General features: G+C 45.8%; 1 protein-coding gene across 5 annotated transcripts in view; it reads left to right on the top strand.

The window, feature by feature from the left end:
* Nucleotides 1-18,612, top strand: part of LOC138299241 (uncharacterized) — a 195,082-nt gene extending 176,470 nt beyond the window's left edge. For all 5 annotated transcript variants that reach the window (XM_069237371.1, XM_069237372.1, XM_069237368.1 and 2 more), the window contains 2 exons: nt 12,976-13,200; nt 17,645-18,612. In XM_069237371.1, the coding sequence (XP_069093472.1) occupies nt 12,976-13,200; nt 17,645-18,435 (1,016 nt within the window). In that variant the 3' untranslated portion in view covers nt 18,436-18,612. The remainder of the gene's footprint in view (nt 1-12,975; nt 13,201-17,644) is intronic.
* Nucleotides 18,613-18,901: the final 289 nt, after the last annotated feature.

Genomic DNA, 18,901 nt, shown 5'->3' with positions numbered 1-18,901 from the left:
TTACAGTTAATACTTTAAATGAAAGGTACTTCACTTAGATACTTTAGGAACTTTGAAGGAAAACAATATAATGTACAGTCTTTGTAAAAATGGCAATAAGCTATTTTCAAAGTGGACACAGTGCAAAAATCAACAGTTCCTGGGGGTGGTAAGTAAAGGTTAGATTAGGAGGTAAGTAAAACAATTACAAGTCTCAAGTTTGGGGCATAGGCAACCCACCGTTGTGGGCTCAAGGCAACCCCAAAGTTACCACACCAGCAGCTCAGGGCCGGTCCGGTGCAGAGGTCAAAGAGGTGCCCAAAACACATTGGCGCCTGTGGGGAACATGGGTACTCCGGTTCCAGTCTGCCAGCAGGTAAGTACTTGTGTCCTCGGGGGGCAGACCAGGGGGGTTTTGCAGAGCACCAGGGGGGGACGAGAAGGCACACAAAGTACACCCTCAGCAGCACAGGGGCGGCCGGGTGCAGTGAGCAAAGCAGGCATCGGGTTTTATATTGAAAACAATGGAGGGACCCTGGGGTCACTTCAGCGGTGCAGGCAGGCACAGGGGGGGCTCCTTGGGGCAGCCACCACCTGGGCTAGGCAGGGGGTCGCTCTTGCACTGGAGTTCAGTTCCTTCAGGTCCTGGGGGCTGCGGGTGCAGTGTTGGTTCCAGGCGTCGGGTCCCCTGTTACAGGCAGTCGCAGTCAGGGGGAGCCTCTGGATTCTCTCTGCAGTTGTCGCTGTGGGGGCTCAGGGGGGTCGTCTCTGGTTACTCACGGGCTCGCAGTCGCCGGGGAGTCTTCCCTGAGGTGTTTGTTTTCTGCAGGTCGAGCCGGGGGCATCGGGTGCAGAGTGTGCAGTCTCACGCTTCCGGCGGGAAACGTGCAGTCTTTGAAAGTTGCTTCTTTGTTGCAAAGAAGTTGCAGGTTTTGAACAGGGCCGCTGTTCACAGGAGTTTCTTGGTCCTGTAGTCCAGGGCAGTCCTGTGAGGCTTCAGAGGTCGCTGGTCCCTGTCGGATGCGTCGCTGGAGCAGGTTTTCGAAGTTGGAGACAGGCCGGTAGGGCTGGCGCTAAATCAGTTGTCGTCTTCCTCCTCTGCAGGCTTGTAGGTCAGCAGTCCTTCTTCTTTCTTCAGGTTGCAGGAATCTGATTTCCTGGGATCTGGGGAGCCCCTAAATACCGAATTCAGGGGTGTGTTTAGGTCTGGGAGGGCAGTAGCTAATGGCTACTGTACTTGAGGGTGGCTACACCCTCTTTGTGCCTCCTCCCTGTGGGGAGGGTGGCACATCCCTAATCCTATTGGGGGAATCCTCCAAACTCAAGATGGAGGATTTCTCAAGGCAGGGGTCACCTCAGCTCAGGACACCTTAGGGGCTGTCCTGACTGGTGGGTGACTCCTCCTTGTTTTTCTCATTATCTCCTCCAGCCTTGCTGCCAAAAGTGGGGGCAGTGGCCGGAGGGGCGGGCATCTCCCCTAGCTGGGATGCCCTGGGGCGCTGTAACAAAAGGGGTGAGCCTTTGAGGCTCACACCAGGTGTTACAGTTCCTGTAAGGGGAGGTGAGAAGCACCTCCACCCAGTACAGGCTTTGTTCCTTGCCACAGAGTGACACAGGCACTCTCCCCATGTGGCCAGCAACATGTCTGGTGTGTGGTAGTCTGGCAGGAACTGGTCAGCCTACACTAGAAGTCGGGTAAGTATTCAGGGGGTATCTCTAAGATGCCCTCTGGGTGTATTTTACAATAAATTGTACACTGGCATCAGTGTGCATTTATTGTGCTGAGAAGTTTGATACCAAACTTCCCAGTTTTCAGTGTAGCCATTATGGAACTGTGGAGTTCGTGTTTGACAAACTCCCAGACCATATACTCTTATGGCTACCCTGCACTTACAATGTCTAAGGTTTTTCTTAGACACTGTAGGGGCATAGTGCTCATGCACATATGCCCTCACCTGTGGTATAGTGCACCCTGCCTTAGGGCTGTAAGGCCTGCTAGAGGGGTGACTTACCTATGCCACAGGCAGTGTGAGGCTGCATGGCACTCTGAGGGGAGTGCCATGTCGACTTAGTCATTTTCTCCACACCAGTACACACAAGCTGTGAGGCAGTGTGCATTTGCTGAGTGAGGGGTACCTAGGGTGGCATAAGACAGGCTGCAGCCCTTATAGACCTTCCCTGGCATCAGGCCCTTGGTACCAGTTACAAGGGACTTACCTGAGTGCCAGGGTTGTGCCAATTGTGGAGACAAAGGTACAGTTTAGGGAAAGAACACTGGTGCTGGGGCCTGGTTAGCAGGGTTCCAGGACACTTTCAAATCATAACTTAGCATCAGCAAAGGCAAAAAGTTAGGGGGTAGCCATGCCAAGGAGGCATTTCCTTACGGTCATGATAGAGGATTTTGCAAAGACTACAGCAGACTGCAAAGCACTGAAGACGGATTCCTGGACCCCACTGAAGAGGGGCGGCAAGGACTTACCTCCTCCAAATTTGGACAGATGGACCACTGGACAGTCTGGGTCACTTGGGTCCACCACCTGTGTTCCTGGGGCCACGCTTGTCATGATGAGGGGACCCAGAGGACCAGTGAAGCTGAAGTTTGGTGCCTGCTGAAGCAGGGGGAAGACTCCGTCAACCCACAGGAGATTTCTTTGTTGCTTCCAGTGCAGGATGAAGGCAAGCAGCCCCCAAAGCATGCACCACCCGGAAAAAGTCGAAAAAGCCGGCAGGATTAGGTGCTACAATGTCGCTGGTAGTCTTCTTGCTACTTTTTTGCAGTTTTGCAGGCGTCCTGGAGCAGTCAGCGTGCGATCCTTGGCAGAAGTCGAAGAGAGAGGTGCAGAAGGAACTCTGGTGAATTCTTGCAAGTCGTTATCTGAGAAAAAGCCCTCTGGAGAGACCCTAAATAGCCCTCAGAGGAGGAGGATTGGCCACCTAGTCAGGTAAGCACCTATCTGGAGGGGTCTCTGATATCACCTGCTGGCACTGGCCACTCAGAGGCCTCCAGAGTGCTCTCACACCTCTGGATCCAAGATGGCACAGGTCTGGGACACACTGGAGGAGCTCTGGTCACCACCCATGGGGTGGTGATGGAAAGGGGAGTGGTCACTCCCCTTTCCTTTGTCCAGTTTTGCGCCAGAGCAGGGACTGGGGGGTTCCCTAAACCGGTGTAGACTGGCTTATGCAAAGAGGGCACCATATGTACCCTTCAAAGCATTTCCAGAGGCTGGGAGAGGCTACCCCTCCCCAGCCTTTTAACACCTATTTCCAAAGGGAGAGGGTGTAACACCCTCTCTCAGAGGAAATTCCTTGTTCTGCCTTCCTGGGACTGGGCTGCCCAGCCCCAGGAGGGCAAAACCCTGTCTGTGGGGTGGCAGCAGCGGTAGCTGCAGAGAAAACCCCAGAGAGCTGGTTTGGCAGTACCCGGGGTCCATAGTGGAGCCCTGGGGATGCATGGAATTGGCACCCCAATACCAGATTTGGAATGGGTGGACAATTCCATGATCTTAGACATGTTACATGGCCATATTCGGAGTTACCATTGTGAAGCTACATATAAGTATTGACCTATATGTAGTGCACTCGTGTAATGGTGTCCCCGCACTCACACAGTCAGGGGAAATTGCCCTGAACTATGTGGGGGCACCTTTGCTAGTGCAAGGGTGCCCTCACACTTAATAAATTTGCACCTAGTCTTCAGCATGTGAAGGTTAGACATATAGGTGACTTATAAGTTACTTAAGTGCAGTGTAAATGGCTGTGAAATAACGTGTTAGTTATTTCACTCAGGCTGCAGTGGCAGTCCTGTGTAAAGGTTTGTCTGAGCTCCCTATGGGTGGTAAAATAAATGCTGCAGCCCATAGGGATCTCCTGGAACCCCAATGCCCTAGGTACCATATACTAGGGAATTATAAGGGTGTTCCAGTGTGCCAATTGAAATTGGTTAAAGTGGTCACTAGCCTATAGTGACAAATTTAAAGGCAGAGAGAGCATAAGCACTGAGGTTCTGGTTAGCAGAGCCTCAGTGACACATTTAGTCATTACACAGGTATACACATTCAGGCCACAAACTATGAGAACTGGGGCCCTGGCTAGCAGGATCCCAGTGAGACAGGCAAAAGCAAACTGACATACATGTAAAAATGGGGGTAACATGCCAGGCAAGATGGTACTTTCCTACACACACCTCCCCTCCCCCAAACAAGGGACAGTAAGGCTAACCTTGCCCAGATGAGTCTTCATTGTCTAAGTGGAAATACCTGGAGAGTCCGTCTGCATTGGAGTTGGTACTCCCAGGTCTATGTTCCACTGTATAGTCCATTCCCTGTAGGGAGATGGGCCACCTCAACAATTTAGCGTTTTCACCTTTCATTTGTTTAAGCCATAATAGAGGTTTGTGGTCTGTCTGAACAATGAAGTGAGTACCAAAGAGGTACGGTCTCAACTTCTTCAAGGCCCAGACCACAGCAAAGGCCTCCCTCTCTATGGTAGACCAACGCTTTTCTCTAGGGGTAAACCTCCTGTTGATAAAAGCAACAGGTTGATCCTGGCCCTCAGTGTTAAGCTGTGATAGAACTGCCCGTACCCCTAATTCAGAAGCATCAGTCTGGACTATGAATTTTTTGGAGTAACAAAGGCTTTTTAGGACAGGTGCAGAGCACATGATCTGTTTGAGCTCAACAAAAGCCTTTTGACAGCTAGCTGTCCATAATACCTTTTTAAGCATTTTTTTTGATGTGAGGTCATTAAGAGGGGCAGCTATACTGCCATATTTTTTTATGAACCTCCTATAGTACCCTGTGAGGCCTAAGAAGGCTCTCACTTGGGTTTGAGTTGTAGGGGGAGCCCATTCCATGATGGTTTGGATCTTCCCCTGCAGTGATGCAATCTGTTCCCCACCAACCAGGTGGCCCAGATAAACCACTTTCCCCTGCCCTATCTGGCACTTTGAAGCCTTGATAATGAAGCCTGCTTTTTGCAGGGCCTCCAAAACTTTCCACAGGTGTACCAGGTGATCATCATCCCAGGTGGAGCTAAAGACAGCTGTATCATCTAGATATGCTGCACTAAAAGCTTCCAATCCTTGGAGGACTGTATTCACCAACCTCTGAAAAGTGTCAGGTGCATTTTTCAGACCAAAGGGCATCACAGTGAACTGATAGTGCCCTCCAATGGTTGAAAATGCTGTTTTCGGTTTAGCATCTTCTGAAAACGTAATCTGCCAATACCCTGCAGTTAAGTCAAAAGTGCTTAGATACATGGCAGAAGCCAGTGTATCTATGAGCTCATCTGCTTTGCATATAGGGTGAGCATCAGTTTTGGTTACTTGATTGAGACCGCTATAGTCAACACAAAACTTAATTTCTTTTTTTCCATCTTTAGTGTGAGGTTTGGGGGACAATCACCACTGGGCTAGCCTAGGGACTTTCAGAAGGTTCAATCACTCCCAGATCCAACATTTTCTGTACTTCTTGTTTAATGCAGTCTGACATGGTCAGGCTGCCTATAAATCTTACTGTTGACAGGTAAACTGTCTCCAGTGTTGATTGTGTGCTCACACCAGGTAGTGGTACCTGGTATCAGTGAGAAGAAGTCAGAGAACTGAGCTAGGAGATTTATGCAGTTGTCCTTCTGCTCAGTAGTAAGGCAAGCTGCTAACACAACTCCCTCCACTAAGCCATCAGCTTCAGTGTTGTAGAGGAGGTCATGGAGAGGGTCACTCTCTTCTTCTTGCCCCTCATCAGTGGCCATGGGCAGGGTTACGTCAGCCCTGTCATAATAAGGTTTCAGGCGATTGATATGAAGCACCCTAAGAGAACTTCTGGCAGTGCCCAGGTCTACCAAATAGGTGACCTCACCTTTTCTCTCCACTTTGAGATGGGGTCCACTCCATTTGTCCTGGAGTGCTCTTGGGGCCACAGGCTCCAATACCCACACCTTCTGTCCTGGGTGGTACTGAGTCAGGACAGCCTTCTGGTCATGCCATTGCTTTTGAAGCTCTTGGCTGGCCTGATGGTTTTTGCTGGCCTTTTTCATGTATTCAGCCATTCTAGATCTTAGGCCAAGTACATAATCCACAATGTCTTGTTTGGGAGCTTTTAAAGGTTGTTCCCAACCCTCTTTCACAAGAGCAAGGGGACCTCTTACAGGGCGTCCAAAGAGTAGTTCAAAGGGGCTAAAGCCCACTCCTTTTTGGGGTACCTCCCTATAAGCAAAATGGAGGCATGGCAACAGGACATCCCATCTCCTCCTGAGTTTTTCAGGGAGTCCCATAATCATACCTTTGAGAGTTTTATTAAACCTCTCAACCAGTCCATTGGCCTGTGGATGATAAGGAGGAGTAGTGAACTTGTAAGTAATACCACACTCCTTCCACATAGCTTTGAGGTATGCAGACATGAAGTTACTACCTCTGTCTGCCACCACTTCCTTAGGGAAACCCACTCTCAAAAAGATTCCCAGGAGGGCTCTTGCCACTGCAGGAGCTGTAGTGATCCTTAAGGGTATAGCTTCAGGATACCTAGTGGCATGGCCCACTACCACAAGGATAAATATGTTTCCTGAAGCTGTTGGAGGGTCAAGGGGGCCAACAATGTCAACCCCTACCCTCTCAAAGGGTACCCCAACCACTGGAAGTGGAATTAAGGGGGCCTTAGGTGTGCCACCAGTTTTGCCACTGGCTTGGCAGGTCACTCAAGAGCGACAAAACTCTTTGGTGTCCTCTGACATATGAGGCCAGTGAAACAATGGAACAAGTCTGTCCCAAGTTTTACTCTGGCCCAAATGCCCAGCCAAAGGAATATCATGAGCCAAAGTCAGAAGAAACTCCCTAAACTGCAAAGGGATGACCAATCTCCTGGCAGCTCCAGGTTTAGGGTCTCTTGACTCAGTGTAGAGGAGGTTTTATTCCCAATTGACTTTATGGCTATCATTGATATCCCCATTATGGTGTTTGACAGCTTGCTGTCTTAAACCCTCTAGTGTTGGACAGGTCTGCTGTGCCACACTCAGCTCTTCCCTAGCAGGCCCCCCCTGCACCCAAAAGCTCAGCAGTGTCTGCTGCCAGCTCATCTGGTGTAGGTTCTGCACAGGGAGAGGATTCCTCTTCCTCAAAAGGGGAATCTTCTGGAGAGGGAGGGGTAGTGGGCAAGGATGTACCCTTTCTACCCCTAGCTTTTGGGAGCACTTGGTCCATTTTTCCAGGATCCAAGTTTCCCTGTCCTCCTTGCTTCTGGGCCTGAGCCCTTGTGAGAGCAAAGATATGTCCTGGAATTCCCAGCATTGCTGCATGTACCTCCAACTCCACTTAAGCCCAAGCTGATGTCTCCAAATCATTGCCTAGTAAGTAGTCTACAGGTAAATCAGTGGCTACCACAACTTGCTTTGGACCAGTAACCCCCCCGTTGTGATTCACAACAGCCATGGGGTGGCTAAGAGTGTTGTTATGAGCATCAGTCACTTGGTACTGTTGACCAAGTAGGTGTTGTTCAAGGGCAACCAGTTTCTCAATCACCATAGTGACACTGGCTCATGTATCCCTGTAGGCCTCAACCTCAACACCATTTATTAGGGGAAGTTGCTTGTACTTACCCATATTAAGGGGACAAGCAACCAAGGTGGCAAAATCAATACCACCATCAGAGACTAAAATAGCCTCTGTGGTCTCCCTAACAAGACCAACCCCAACTACCTTACCAATGGTGAGCCCAGCTACACCCTTTGATTGGCTATTTGTAGTATTCTTCCTACCACCACTGCTATTACTAGGTGCACTAGAGGACGCAGTTGGGGCTGTGGTAGTGGGAGCCCTGGTGTTTTTCTTTGGACAAGTGGAATCACTTGCCCAATGGCCTTTACTTTTACCAAAATAATACCATGGCTTCTTTTGATTGTTTGAAGAGGATTTAGACCCACCTCCCCCAGACGATTTTTGTGGGCCTGATGAAGACTCGGTATGCTTTTTATCTTTGTCCCCACCCTTGTCAGAAGACTTACCATCCTTCTTGCCATCCTTGTCACCACCTGTATGAACATTTCTGTTCACTCTTGTTCTGACCCATTTGTCTGCCTTCTTTCCCAATTCTTGGTGAGAGGTCAGATCTGAGTCTACCAAGTACTGATGCAACAAGTCAGACACACAATTATTCAAAATAGGCTCCCTCAAAATAGGATTATACAGGCTTTTATAGTCAGTCACCTTACTGCCATGTAACCATCCCTCCAAGGCCTTCACTGAACAGTCTACAAAGTCTGCCCAGTCTTGAGAGGACTCTTTTCTGATATCTCTGAACTTTATCCTGTATTGTTCAGTGGTTAAGCCAAATTCATCTAAGAGTGCATCTTTCAAAACTTTGTAGTTATTGGCATCACTCTCTCTGACAGTAGGGAGTCTGTCCCGGTCCCTACCTGTACCAGTGAAAGATAGCCACAAGATAGCAGCCCACTGCCTTTGAGGGACCAACTGTACCATGCAGGCCCTTTCAAGTGCAGAAAACCACTTGTTTATGTCATCCCGTCCTTGTAAGGGGGGACAATCTTATGCATGTTTCTTGAATCTGTTTCTCTAACAGGATGACTATCAAGAATACTGCTGCTGCCACCATGGGGAACTAACCCTAACTTCTGTCTTTCCCTCTCTACATCTAGAGACTCCCTGTCTAAGGCCAACTGCTGCTGTTTCAGCTTCAGTCTGGCCTCTTCCAACCTCATCTTTGAGTTCCCTGTCCTAGGGTGTTATCCTCAGGGTAGGAGGCGTGGGAATTCTCTGACACAGAGGTGATGTGGGAATGGGCAGAAGTGGACCTATCTGTAACTACCTAAACTCTAGTTACCTGGCCTTTTGGAGTGAAAGGTGCCCTACTGATGTGTGACCCCCTCCCACTACCAGCTTCACTAGATGGCCTGATAACTGAAAGGTCTTTGGAAGGACCCTCCCCAGAATCCTCAGGGACCTCCACTGGAACTATCTGGGTACCCCCCCTCCTCTACCTCCTGATCCTGGGTTTGGCCAGACTGGTTCTGGTCACTTTCAAGGAGAAGGCTAAGGAGAAGATCTTTGGTAGGGTTCTTACCAATCCCTAAACTTCTTTATGTGCAGAGACCCCTCAAACTTTTAAAGTTTAAATTGTCATAAGTTGTCTGCAGAACTTTGGGAGCGGCCTCTACTACAGACATAGTTGCAAGAAAGAGTTTAGGAGAGAGAGAAAAAAGTTTAGAAACTTTTAAAGAAAAGAGAAAAACGTTTTAAAACTTTTTTAGAAAGTTTTTAAAAGGAAAGTTGGACTGATTAGGTTAACTGTGTATATTTCTACGTATTTAGAATATGTTTTTCTTATGAAAAGCACCAATGACAAAGTGGTAAAGCAGTTACAAGTACTTATCCCATCGCTGCTGCCAATGTAGGAGGCTGGCCTCGCTTATAGTGGGTACCTGATGGTACTTACACCTTGTGCCAGGTCCAGTTATCCCTTATTAGTAGATTAGTAGTGTTCTAGCAGCTTTGGCTGATAGAGGTAGGTATAGCAGAGCAGCTTAGGCTGAACTAGGAGACATGCAAAGCACCTACTATACCACTTATATCATATAGGTACTATATCATAAGAAAGATAATTCTCAGAGTTACTAAAAATAAAGCTACTTTATTTTAGTGACAATGTACCAAAAATATCACAGAGGATATACTCCCTTAGGAGGTAAGTAAAATACACAAAATATACACACAAACCAAAATCAGGTCAAGTAAAACAGTCAGAAAGTACTGCAAACACTGTAGAATACAATAGGATGCAATAGGCCTAGGGGCAACATAAACCATAGACGAAGAAAGTGGAATGCGAACCACGTAGGGACCCCTGGCCTAGTGTAGTGTGTAGAGGGTAGCTGGGAGTGTAAGAAAACACTAAGGGTGTCCAAGATACCCCACCCCAAGACCCTGGAAAGTAGGAGTAAAGTACTACTATTTCCCCGGAAACACACTAAAGTCGTGATAGAGGATTGTGCAAAGATCACAACAGACTGCAAAGCACTGAAGACGGATTCCTGGATCCCTCTGGAGAGGGGAGGCAAGGTCTTACCTCCTCCAAATTTGGACAGATGGACCACTGGACAGTCTGGGTCACTTGGGTCCACCACCTGTGTTCCAGGGGCCACCCTAGTCACGATGAGAGGGGACCCAGAGGACCGGTGAAGCTGAAGTTTGGTGCCTGCTGAAGCAGGGGGAAGACTCGTTCAACCCACAGGAGATTTCTTCGTGGCTTCCAGTGCAGGATGAAGGGAGGCAGCCCCCAAAGCATGCACCACCAGGAAACAGTTGAGAAAGCCTGCAGGATTAGGCGCTACAATGTCGCTGGTAGTCTTCTTGTTACTTTTTGGCAGTTTTGCAGGCGTCCCTGAGCAGTCAGCGGTCGATCCTTGCCAGAAGTCGAACAGAGAGAGGTGCAGAGGAACTCTGGTGAATTCTTGCAAGTCGTTATCTGAGGAAAAGCCCACTGGAGAGACCCTAAATAGCCCTCAGAGGAGGATTGGCCACCTAGTCAGGTAAGCACCTATCAGGAGGGGTCTCTGATGTCACCTGCTGGCACTGACCACTCAGAGGCCTCCAGAGTGCCCTCACACCTCTGGATCCAAGATTGCAGAGGTGTGAGACACACTGGAGGAGCTCTGGGCACCACCCCTGGGGTGGTGATGGACAGGGAAGTGGTCACTCCCCTTTCCTTTGTCCAGTTTTGCACCAGAGTAGGGACTGGGGGTTCCCTGAACCGGTGTAGACTGGCTTATGCAAGGAGAGCACCATCTGTGCCTTTCAAAGCATTTCCAGAGGCTGGGAGAGGCTACCCCTCCCCAGCATTTAACACCTATTTCCAAAGGGAGAGGGTGTAACACCCTCTCTCAGAAGAAATTCTTTGTTCTGCCTTCCTGGGACTGGGCTGCCCAGACCCCAGGAGGGCAGAACCCTGTCTGTGGGGTGGCAGCAGTGGTAGCTGCAGAGAAAACCCCAGAGAGCTGGTTTGGCAGTAGCCGGGGTCCATAGTGGAGCCCTGGGGATGCATGGAATTGGCACCCCAATACCAGATTTGGAATGGGGGACAATTCCATGATCTTAGACATGTTACATGGCCATATTCGGAGTTACCATTGTGAAGCTACATATAGGTATTGACCTATATGTAGTGCACGCGTGTAATGCTGTCCCCGCACTCACAAAGTCTGGGGAAACTGCCCTGAACTATGTGGGGGCACCTTTGCTAGTGCAAGGGTGCCCTCACACTTAGTAACTTTGCACCTAGTCTTCAGCAAGTGAAGGTTAGACATATAGGTGACTTATAAGTTACTTAAGTGCAGTGAAAATGGCTGTGAAATAACGTGTGCGTTATTTCATTCAGGCAGCAGTGGCAATCCTGTGTAAAGGTTTGTCTGAGCTCCCTATGGGTGGCAAAAGAAATGCTGCAGCCCATAGGGATCTCCTGGAACCCCAATACCCTGGGTACCTAGGTACCATATACTAGGGAATTATAAGGGTGTTCCAGTGTGCCAATTGAAATTGGTTAAAGTGGTCACTAGCCTATAGTGACAAATTTAAAGGCAGAGAGAGCATAAGCACTGAGGTTCTGGTTAGCAGAGCCTCAGTGACACAGTTAGTCACTAAACAGGTATACACATTCAGACCACAAACTATGAGCACTGGGGTCCTGGCTAGCAGAATCGCAGTGAGACAGGCAAAAACAAACTGACATACATGTAAAAATGGGGGTAACGTGCCAGGCAAGATGATACTTTCCTACAATGACACACACAGATTGACGTCTTATAAGTCATATACTTGGCGCTGCCAAACAACTTATTGCCCTTCACTAGAAGAAACCCTCTGCCCCCCCACATTGGCCAGTGATTTACTCGTCTTTGGCATGTTATGGCAATGGAGCTTCCCATGCCACTGGATTCAAGCTAGCCTGGCTGATGAGGGGTGAAACCCCGAAACCGGTCCCAGGATGCTTGTTTCCGGTCCAGTGAGGACCTGGCTTGGCAGTTCGGTCTGGACTGTTCCCATGAGGAACAGGGTCAAGACTGATTTGCATATGGCTGGGTCCAAACTGGGGTGGCATGGTGAGCAAAAGAATGATGGATTAAACCCAGATCTATGACTGGGGGTGAGTGTTTGACAATGTTCAGCATTCCGTCCATCACTTGTTGTTTTTGCAATGGAGCTTTTGTCCCATAAGATGGAACACAAGGACACTAAGGCCCATATTTATACTTTTTTTTGTGCAGTATTTGCGTAATGTTTTGACGCAAAAGCAGCGCAACCTTCAAAATATAATTGAATATTGTAAGTTTGCGCCGCTTTTGCGCAAATGACGCAAATGCTGCGCAAAAAAGTATAAATATGGGCCTAAGTTTACCCACATCTAGCAACCCTTGATATATTGTTTCACTCATCTAGAATACTCCTGTTTTATACCGCCCAGGCTCAGAGCGCTTCAGCTATTTGACTAGGGCATCACACGTGCCCATCACACTCGTTCCGTATACAAATAATCTATAATAAGCATGATCTAGTAATAGCCACAAAAGGAAAGTCAAGTATGACAGAGAAACAGTGAAACAAACGTTTTGTATGTTTGTAACTGGCAGCTTTTTACACTAGTCCTTTGGTCCTTAATGTCATATAGCTTGTAAATTTCACAGTTAAGGAAATTTCGACCCTATTGCCCATCAGGGCTTGAAGGATGCTGAAACATCTGAAATAATTAAAGTAATGTATTAGATTTTCGGTGCACGATCAGCACATTACATGGCATACATTATTTGAGTTGTCCCTACATCCTTAAAGCCTTAATGAAACCCAATAAAAATTCTCATAAACTGACTCAGTGCAACTCAGCTTTCAAGTTTTCAATAACTATTTTTATGAGGGCAGTCCTGCCCTCATAAAAATAGTTGAGTGCCCCGTTCATCTGATGGAGATAATTCGTTCTAATCTTTTCTTCTTGTCCACAGGGCTAAATGAAGAAATTCTGAATGTGATCACACGGCCAATGTTTGCTAGCGGCCTGAGGGTGCTGAAACTGATTGAGCTTCTCAGTCATGAGCGAGGCATTGACCTGGATGACCTCAGTTGGGGGTTGGGGTACCAAGATGTCCTTGACCTTTTGCAGCAGGTTCCCAACGCCAAGCTTTTGGATCCCTCTAAAGGGGAGGACTGTGTCATCAAGTTCCAGCCAGGTGTGGTACATGCACATCTTTTCACAAACCCATCACTGTCCTGTTTTATTTTACTCCTTACAGGTTTCCTTTGCTTTTATTCTAGCCATCTCATTCTAATACTCTTTTATCTTGCATTACACTTTTTATTCTGATGCTTCCCGTCCACACTGACTTGTCACACTCATTTTGTATTTTCTCTCTTTTTCTAATCTCTCGTTTCATATCTTTCATTCTATTTCCTTGGTTCATTTTGGAATATTAGTTGGTTTATTTTCTTATCTAACCTCTCCTACTCGTATGCCTCTTAGTCCATTTATAGCTTTCTACCTGTTTTTGTAATCAGTGCTCATCTTGACTCATATTCCTTCTTTGGTGGTCTCTCTAGTGTTGATTTTTGATTTCTCATCTTCTGATTAAGTTGTTCGTACCGTCTTTAAAAAAAAAATAATCTATTTTCGTCTCCTCGTTGGCTTTTGCATATTCTTTAATCTCACCTTTCTTTATTTATTATTATCTTTGCCTTTTTAACGTACCATCATATATTCTTTTTCTCTTTTCTCTATTTTCCTAATCTTTTGTTTGTTTTATTCTGTTGCAGCCTTGTTTTTTCTCTTCTGCTCTATTCTTTGCCAATAGTTCCTGGCCGTTCTTCTCTTCTCACCCACCAAACCATTGCCTTTGCACTCCTTTTCTTTTTGTTATCTCTTTTCCTAATCTCCCTTTTTTCCTGCAGCTATATATGTTAACCCAACTCCCTTTCTAATCTTCCTTTGATTTTTATTTCCTAATCTACATTTCTGTCTCTTTCGCCAACCTTTTTTCCTCTTTCCCTATCATATAATATGTAACAGGATGTAACATTTTTAACACACACATTCATACTAGATGTCATTTTGGCTCAGTACGATAGATGTTTATTCACACACATCAAAAGTAATCTTTCTATTGATCTTGAACGACTTAATGACCTCCAGTTTTCCTTTTACCTACCATCTCCTTTCCCCTCTCTCTTCATCTTTTCCTATTCATAATTGTCTTCTTATTCAATCACTCCTCTTACTACTGCTATCTTTTTCTTCTTTCCCTTTAATGCTTACCTCTTACCCCTCTCTTTAGCAATAATGCATTGTTTTCCTCTCAACTAACAATATTAATTTACAAATCTTTTAAGCAATCATACCGCAGCTTAGCATCACACCCTTGCAGATTTTAATTATACCCAGTAAACTTGTCAATTATATCATTTGTGGTACACCTCAATCACTTTAATTGTCAGATACCATTGTAAAACGCAGAATAATTCCATATTCCACACTACCAGGAGTACAGTCTTATTCCTTATCTTTTCTTCCCTCATTTTCTAATCTTTCGTTAATTTTTTGATGATCAGTTTTCTCCCTCATTTTTCAAATGCTGCTCCTCTTTCTTCTCTCCCTGGATAGTCGAACATTGGGTGCTTGTCTAGTTTTCTGGCTGCATTCATGATTCTGTCTGTCAGCTGGGATTATCAAGTTTTTGATTAGAATATCCTTTGCTGCTGGTCTACCAGACCCACCTTTGGGTGCTCTAATAATTGATATATTCCTCTCTTAGTCAACATTGAGTATGGTGCAGAATAGTTCCATTCAGAAGCATAGAATGTCTTCTTCTTCTGTTTCACCGACTTGATGAATTTGAATATTATTCCATCTTGATCTGTCTTCCAGATCAAAACACTTCTCCCGTAGTTGTGCGATTTCAGTTTAAACCCTCGCCTCTGGCTCTTGTAGTTTTTCAATCCCCTGGCTCATATTTATATTATTATCGTCATTGTTTGCGACTGGTTTGCGAAGCACGTGCATCTCCTTTGAGATACCAGCAAGTCCAGAGGCCAGGTCGGACTTCAGGGCCTGCATTTGAGTAGCTGTAATGTTTGGGAGTTTGTTGTAGAGTTAATTTAGGTGCAATTGCAGGTTTTCCTTTGGAAGGGAGGTACCCCCTTGCCTTTTTAGGTTGAGGGCTCAAGCACTCTGACGTGTTGTAATCTATGTGTGGGCTTTTAACCACACCCATCACTCTCACTCGTTCATGGGCTTACCTTTCAAAAATCCTTTATCATCATTGGTAAATTCTTTAAGTTTGTCCCTCCTTGGGGCAGTTTTGTTACCGCCTTGGCCATCGACCCTCTTACATGGATAATTGCAGGTTTGCCAATATGTTTGACTGCAAGCAAACCTTTTCCTTTTGTGTCTCTCCTTCACACTCATGGCGGCCGTGGCGTTTTGAATTTATGTGGCAAGAAAAATCCAATTAGGAATTTACTATGTTAAGCGCTCTAACTCAAACAAACGCGAGACCCACTGCATTGCAAATACTTGTTTTGTTGACATGGTGACTTTTATTTGCTTGTCCTGGGTGAGGTGGGAGGCTCGCCAGCCATCCTGGATCTTTCTTTCGGTTATTTGAGCCATCTTATTATAGAGTAAGGTTCACAGTGTTGGTCTCTCTATGCATAGAAGTATAATATTTCAAGCTTATACTCTCCAGTAGGTGGATGGCCGAATGCAGGCTATCTTCAGGTTGCCTGTCGCTCAGTTGTCAACCAAGAGAGTGCTTATTGGCAGAGGCCCAGTGTTATTAAATGGAGTTCACACTTTGATTGCCTGTCACAAAAAGGGCCAGGATCAGCAGGTGGGTCTGTTTTGTCGGGATCTCGAGGCTCAGTTCCATACATCCCTCAACTGCAAGTGGAAAGCCCTTCACTGCTACCAGCTCCTCGGCGTGCATACCACCGTTCTTATTCCAGCCACGGGTAGCAGTGCACTCACCTCCGAAGCTGGGTTAGCTGCCTCCCTCGATCAGCTTGCAACTTTCACAGTGTCCTGCAATACTTGAGGACAGTTTTGTTTTGGTCTTGGTGAAGCTTATGCAAGCCCAAGATAGCTGCCTTCAGTCACTGTTTCCTCTGGGCTTACCACTGTGCTTTCCGTGCTCTATGAGACAAGCCTCGTACTTAACTGCTCATTGATACTCAACTGGTGTTATTCCCATCCTCCTCATTGCTGCAGCTGGTCACCTCTGTCCTTTCCAGAAGCAGCAGGGAGCCCTGACAGAGGGCTAGGTATTGTAGCTCACAAAGTGCGAACCATACCCGCTCGGCTGCAGGCCACACCCCCTATCTATCTAAAGTTTTCAAAAGCCTCCTTCTCTCATTTCATTTCCTTTTCTAATTGCCCTTCTTTTTTGTCTACCGAGTAATATTTCTTTATTCTTCCCTTATGTTGTAGTGTCCCTTCTGTTTTATCTTTTCTTCTGACATCTTCTTTTTTCTCCTCTTTTTACAATGCCCCCTTCTGGTTTCATCTTTCCTTCTCTTATGCCTCTCTTCTATTGTCCAATCCATTCTTCTGTTTTGCTCTCTCCCTTTCTAATGCCCCCTTATCTTTTGTCTCTGTTGCTCTTTGTGTCTAATCATCCATTCTCTCGTCTAACAGATCCTTCTCTATTTTTTTTTCTTTTATCTACTCTTTCCTCCTTTTTTAATAATAAAATTGTTTCTATTTCACTCTTTCCACCTCTTCACCCATTACTGTCCAATTACCCTCCTCTTTTCATCTGTCCTTTTCTAAGATCCCCTTGTTTCCATTTGCTCCACTCTTAGCTCTCCTGCTTTAGTCCACCTTCCTTTTGATCAATCGTCTACTCTATACATCTGTCCTTTTCTAATACCATGTTCTCTTGTCATCTTTTTTCTTATTCTTTTTTTCTCTTTATTTTTAATGCCTCTTCCTTTCATTTTTATCATTTCATTTAATTTCTTCTTTTATAGCAACTCTTCTTGTTGGCCCTGAAGCTTCTATTCCCTTCACCTTTTATTTTCTCATTTTCTATCTCCATGCTCTCATTTATCTTTTTTTGTTTTATCTTAATTTGAATGTCATCTCTTCTCATCTTGTGCATCACTTTGCAGTCTGCATCTTTCTTAGATTTTTTTGCATTCACTCTTTATCCTGACTGTGTATAATTTTTCTTTACTTTCCTAATCTCCCATTTCTCCTTTCATTATACACACCACTATTTTTTTCTACTTTTAACTTTTCTCACCTTCTGTTTTTAGCTGACCTGCTCTTTTTACATATGTTCTTGCCTTTTTCTCCTTCTCTTTATTATCTTCTTTCCTAATCCCTCATTCGCTTGTTCTTCCTTTAATTTGTTCTTTCTCTATATGTCTTTTGTAATCTATTCTTCTCGCCATTGCTCTCCTCTCTTAACATTCCCTACTGATTTTCCAAATAATCTTCTTCCCTCCTTTGGTTTGTCTCCATTCCTACTGTCTTATCCTTTTATTCTTGTCTTTGCTTAATTTTTACTTTTGCATTCCCATTTATCATCCATTTCACACTTCCTTTCCACACATTTTTCTCTCAATTATGTCTTGATTGTTATCACACTGATATATGATATTTGTTGTCTGTTTTTTAAGGGTCTTTACAAAAGAGAGAACCATTGCTTCCATGCCCTTTGGGCCGGCCCCCCATCTATTCTTCAAATCAAATGCTAAGGACAGAATTGCCGAACTCGCAATATAGTCAGTATGGGACAAGCAATGCATTCAAACATTTTCCTTCAAATGCTCCGTGGTTCCCTTCACAGAAGCCCAAGAGTGCAGCAGTCTACATTTCAAAGAACCACCAAAAGCCTGGACCACCACAACAAAAGAGGAAACCAGGCATGACCCTGGTCTTCCGTGCCTCAAAAACCCCAGCTTCTGCTGGGGTACTACAAAGCATCCCACCGACAAAGAGTCCAGCTGTTCAACATGTGTTTAGTAAGCCTTCTGAAGAGGCAATCTTCGGGCCTCTGAAAGCCTGTCCCACACCAGCACACCCTAACAGCATTCCTCAGGGTCAAAATACATTGACGCCTTACATGCAAACTGCCCCCATCCAACTACTAGCATCCACCTCCTCAGAAGACGACTGCACTGTCAAAGGCCTTGATCCCATACTCAAGGATGAGATCCTGGTGGTCTTGTTGCAACAGCCCCGTGGGGTTGCTTTTGGGGAATTTGCTGGTCTGTTTCACCGAACTCATGGCTACCAGTTCAAACTCTGCCGCCATGGATTTACCTCACTTCGTGCGCTTCTTGATGAAATGATAGACTTGGTGGACGTGAGTGAAGATCCAGTTGATCCTCTGATAAAATGCAAAAGGCGGCATCACTACGTTTTCATTGGCGGAGGGCCTTTTTCCTCCCAAATTGAAATATTGTAACACTTTATATACATTCTTCAAGAAATGTTTTAGTGAGGCAGTGGACGCACCGTAATTATTTTATTCCTGTGCTCATATCTTCTGCTAGACACAAGCTCCTCACAGACTACTAGAGTGGTGCTTTAATTCTGTACAAAATATAATTTTTTTAAATAAATATTGCTTTCCTATTTTTAAGTGAGCATTCTGTGTTTTAAAATATGCCAATCGGCGTGGCCTAGGTGTGGTTGATTTCAAGGTATAATGTTTGTATTGTCAGAGCAGAGCGTAGCGGTGAAAGAATTATAATATTTAAGGGCAGAATCAGTTGAAGGTAGCAAGAGAAATGGTTGGTGTATGCTCCTTTCGGCTGCCTCTGTGAACCCATATTTACTTGAATGCACTTGTCATCGGGAAAAAGAGTATAGTGGGTGCTAATGCAAGTAATTGTGCAATGTGTATGTTTCTTAACCATTTTGATAGATGT

The sequence above is a fragment of the Pleurodeles waltl genome, chromosome 6 (genome assembly GCF_031143425.1).
Source record: "Pleurodeles waltl isolate 20211129_DDA chromosome 6, aPleWal1.hap1.20221129, whole genome shotgun sequence".
NCBI classification, from domain to species: Eukaryota; Metazoa; Chordata; class Amphibia; order Caudata; family Salamandridae; genus Pleurodeles; species Pleurodeles waltl.
The sequence above is the reverse complement of the archived record's forward strand: the minus strand, read 5'-3'. Positions and strand labels throughout refer to the sequence as shown.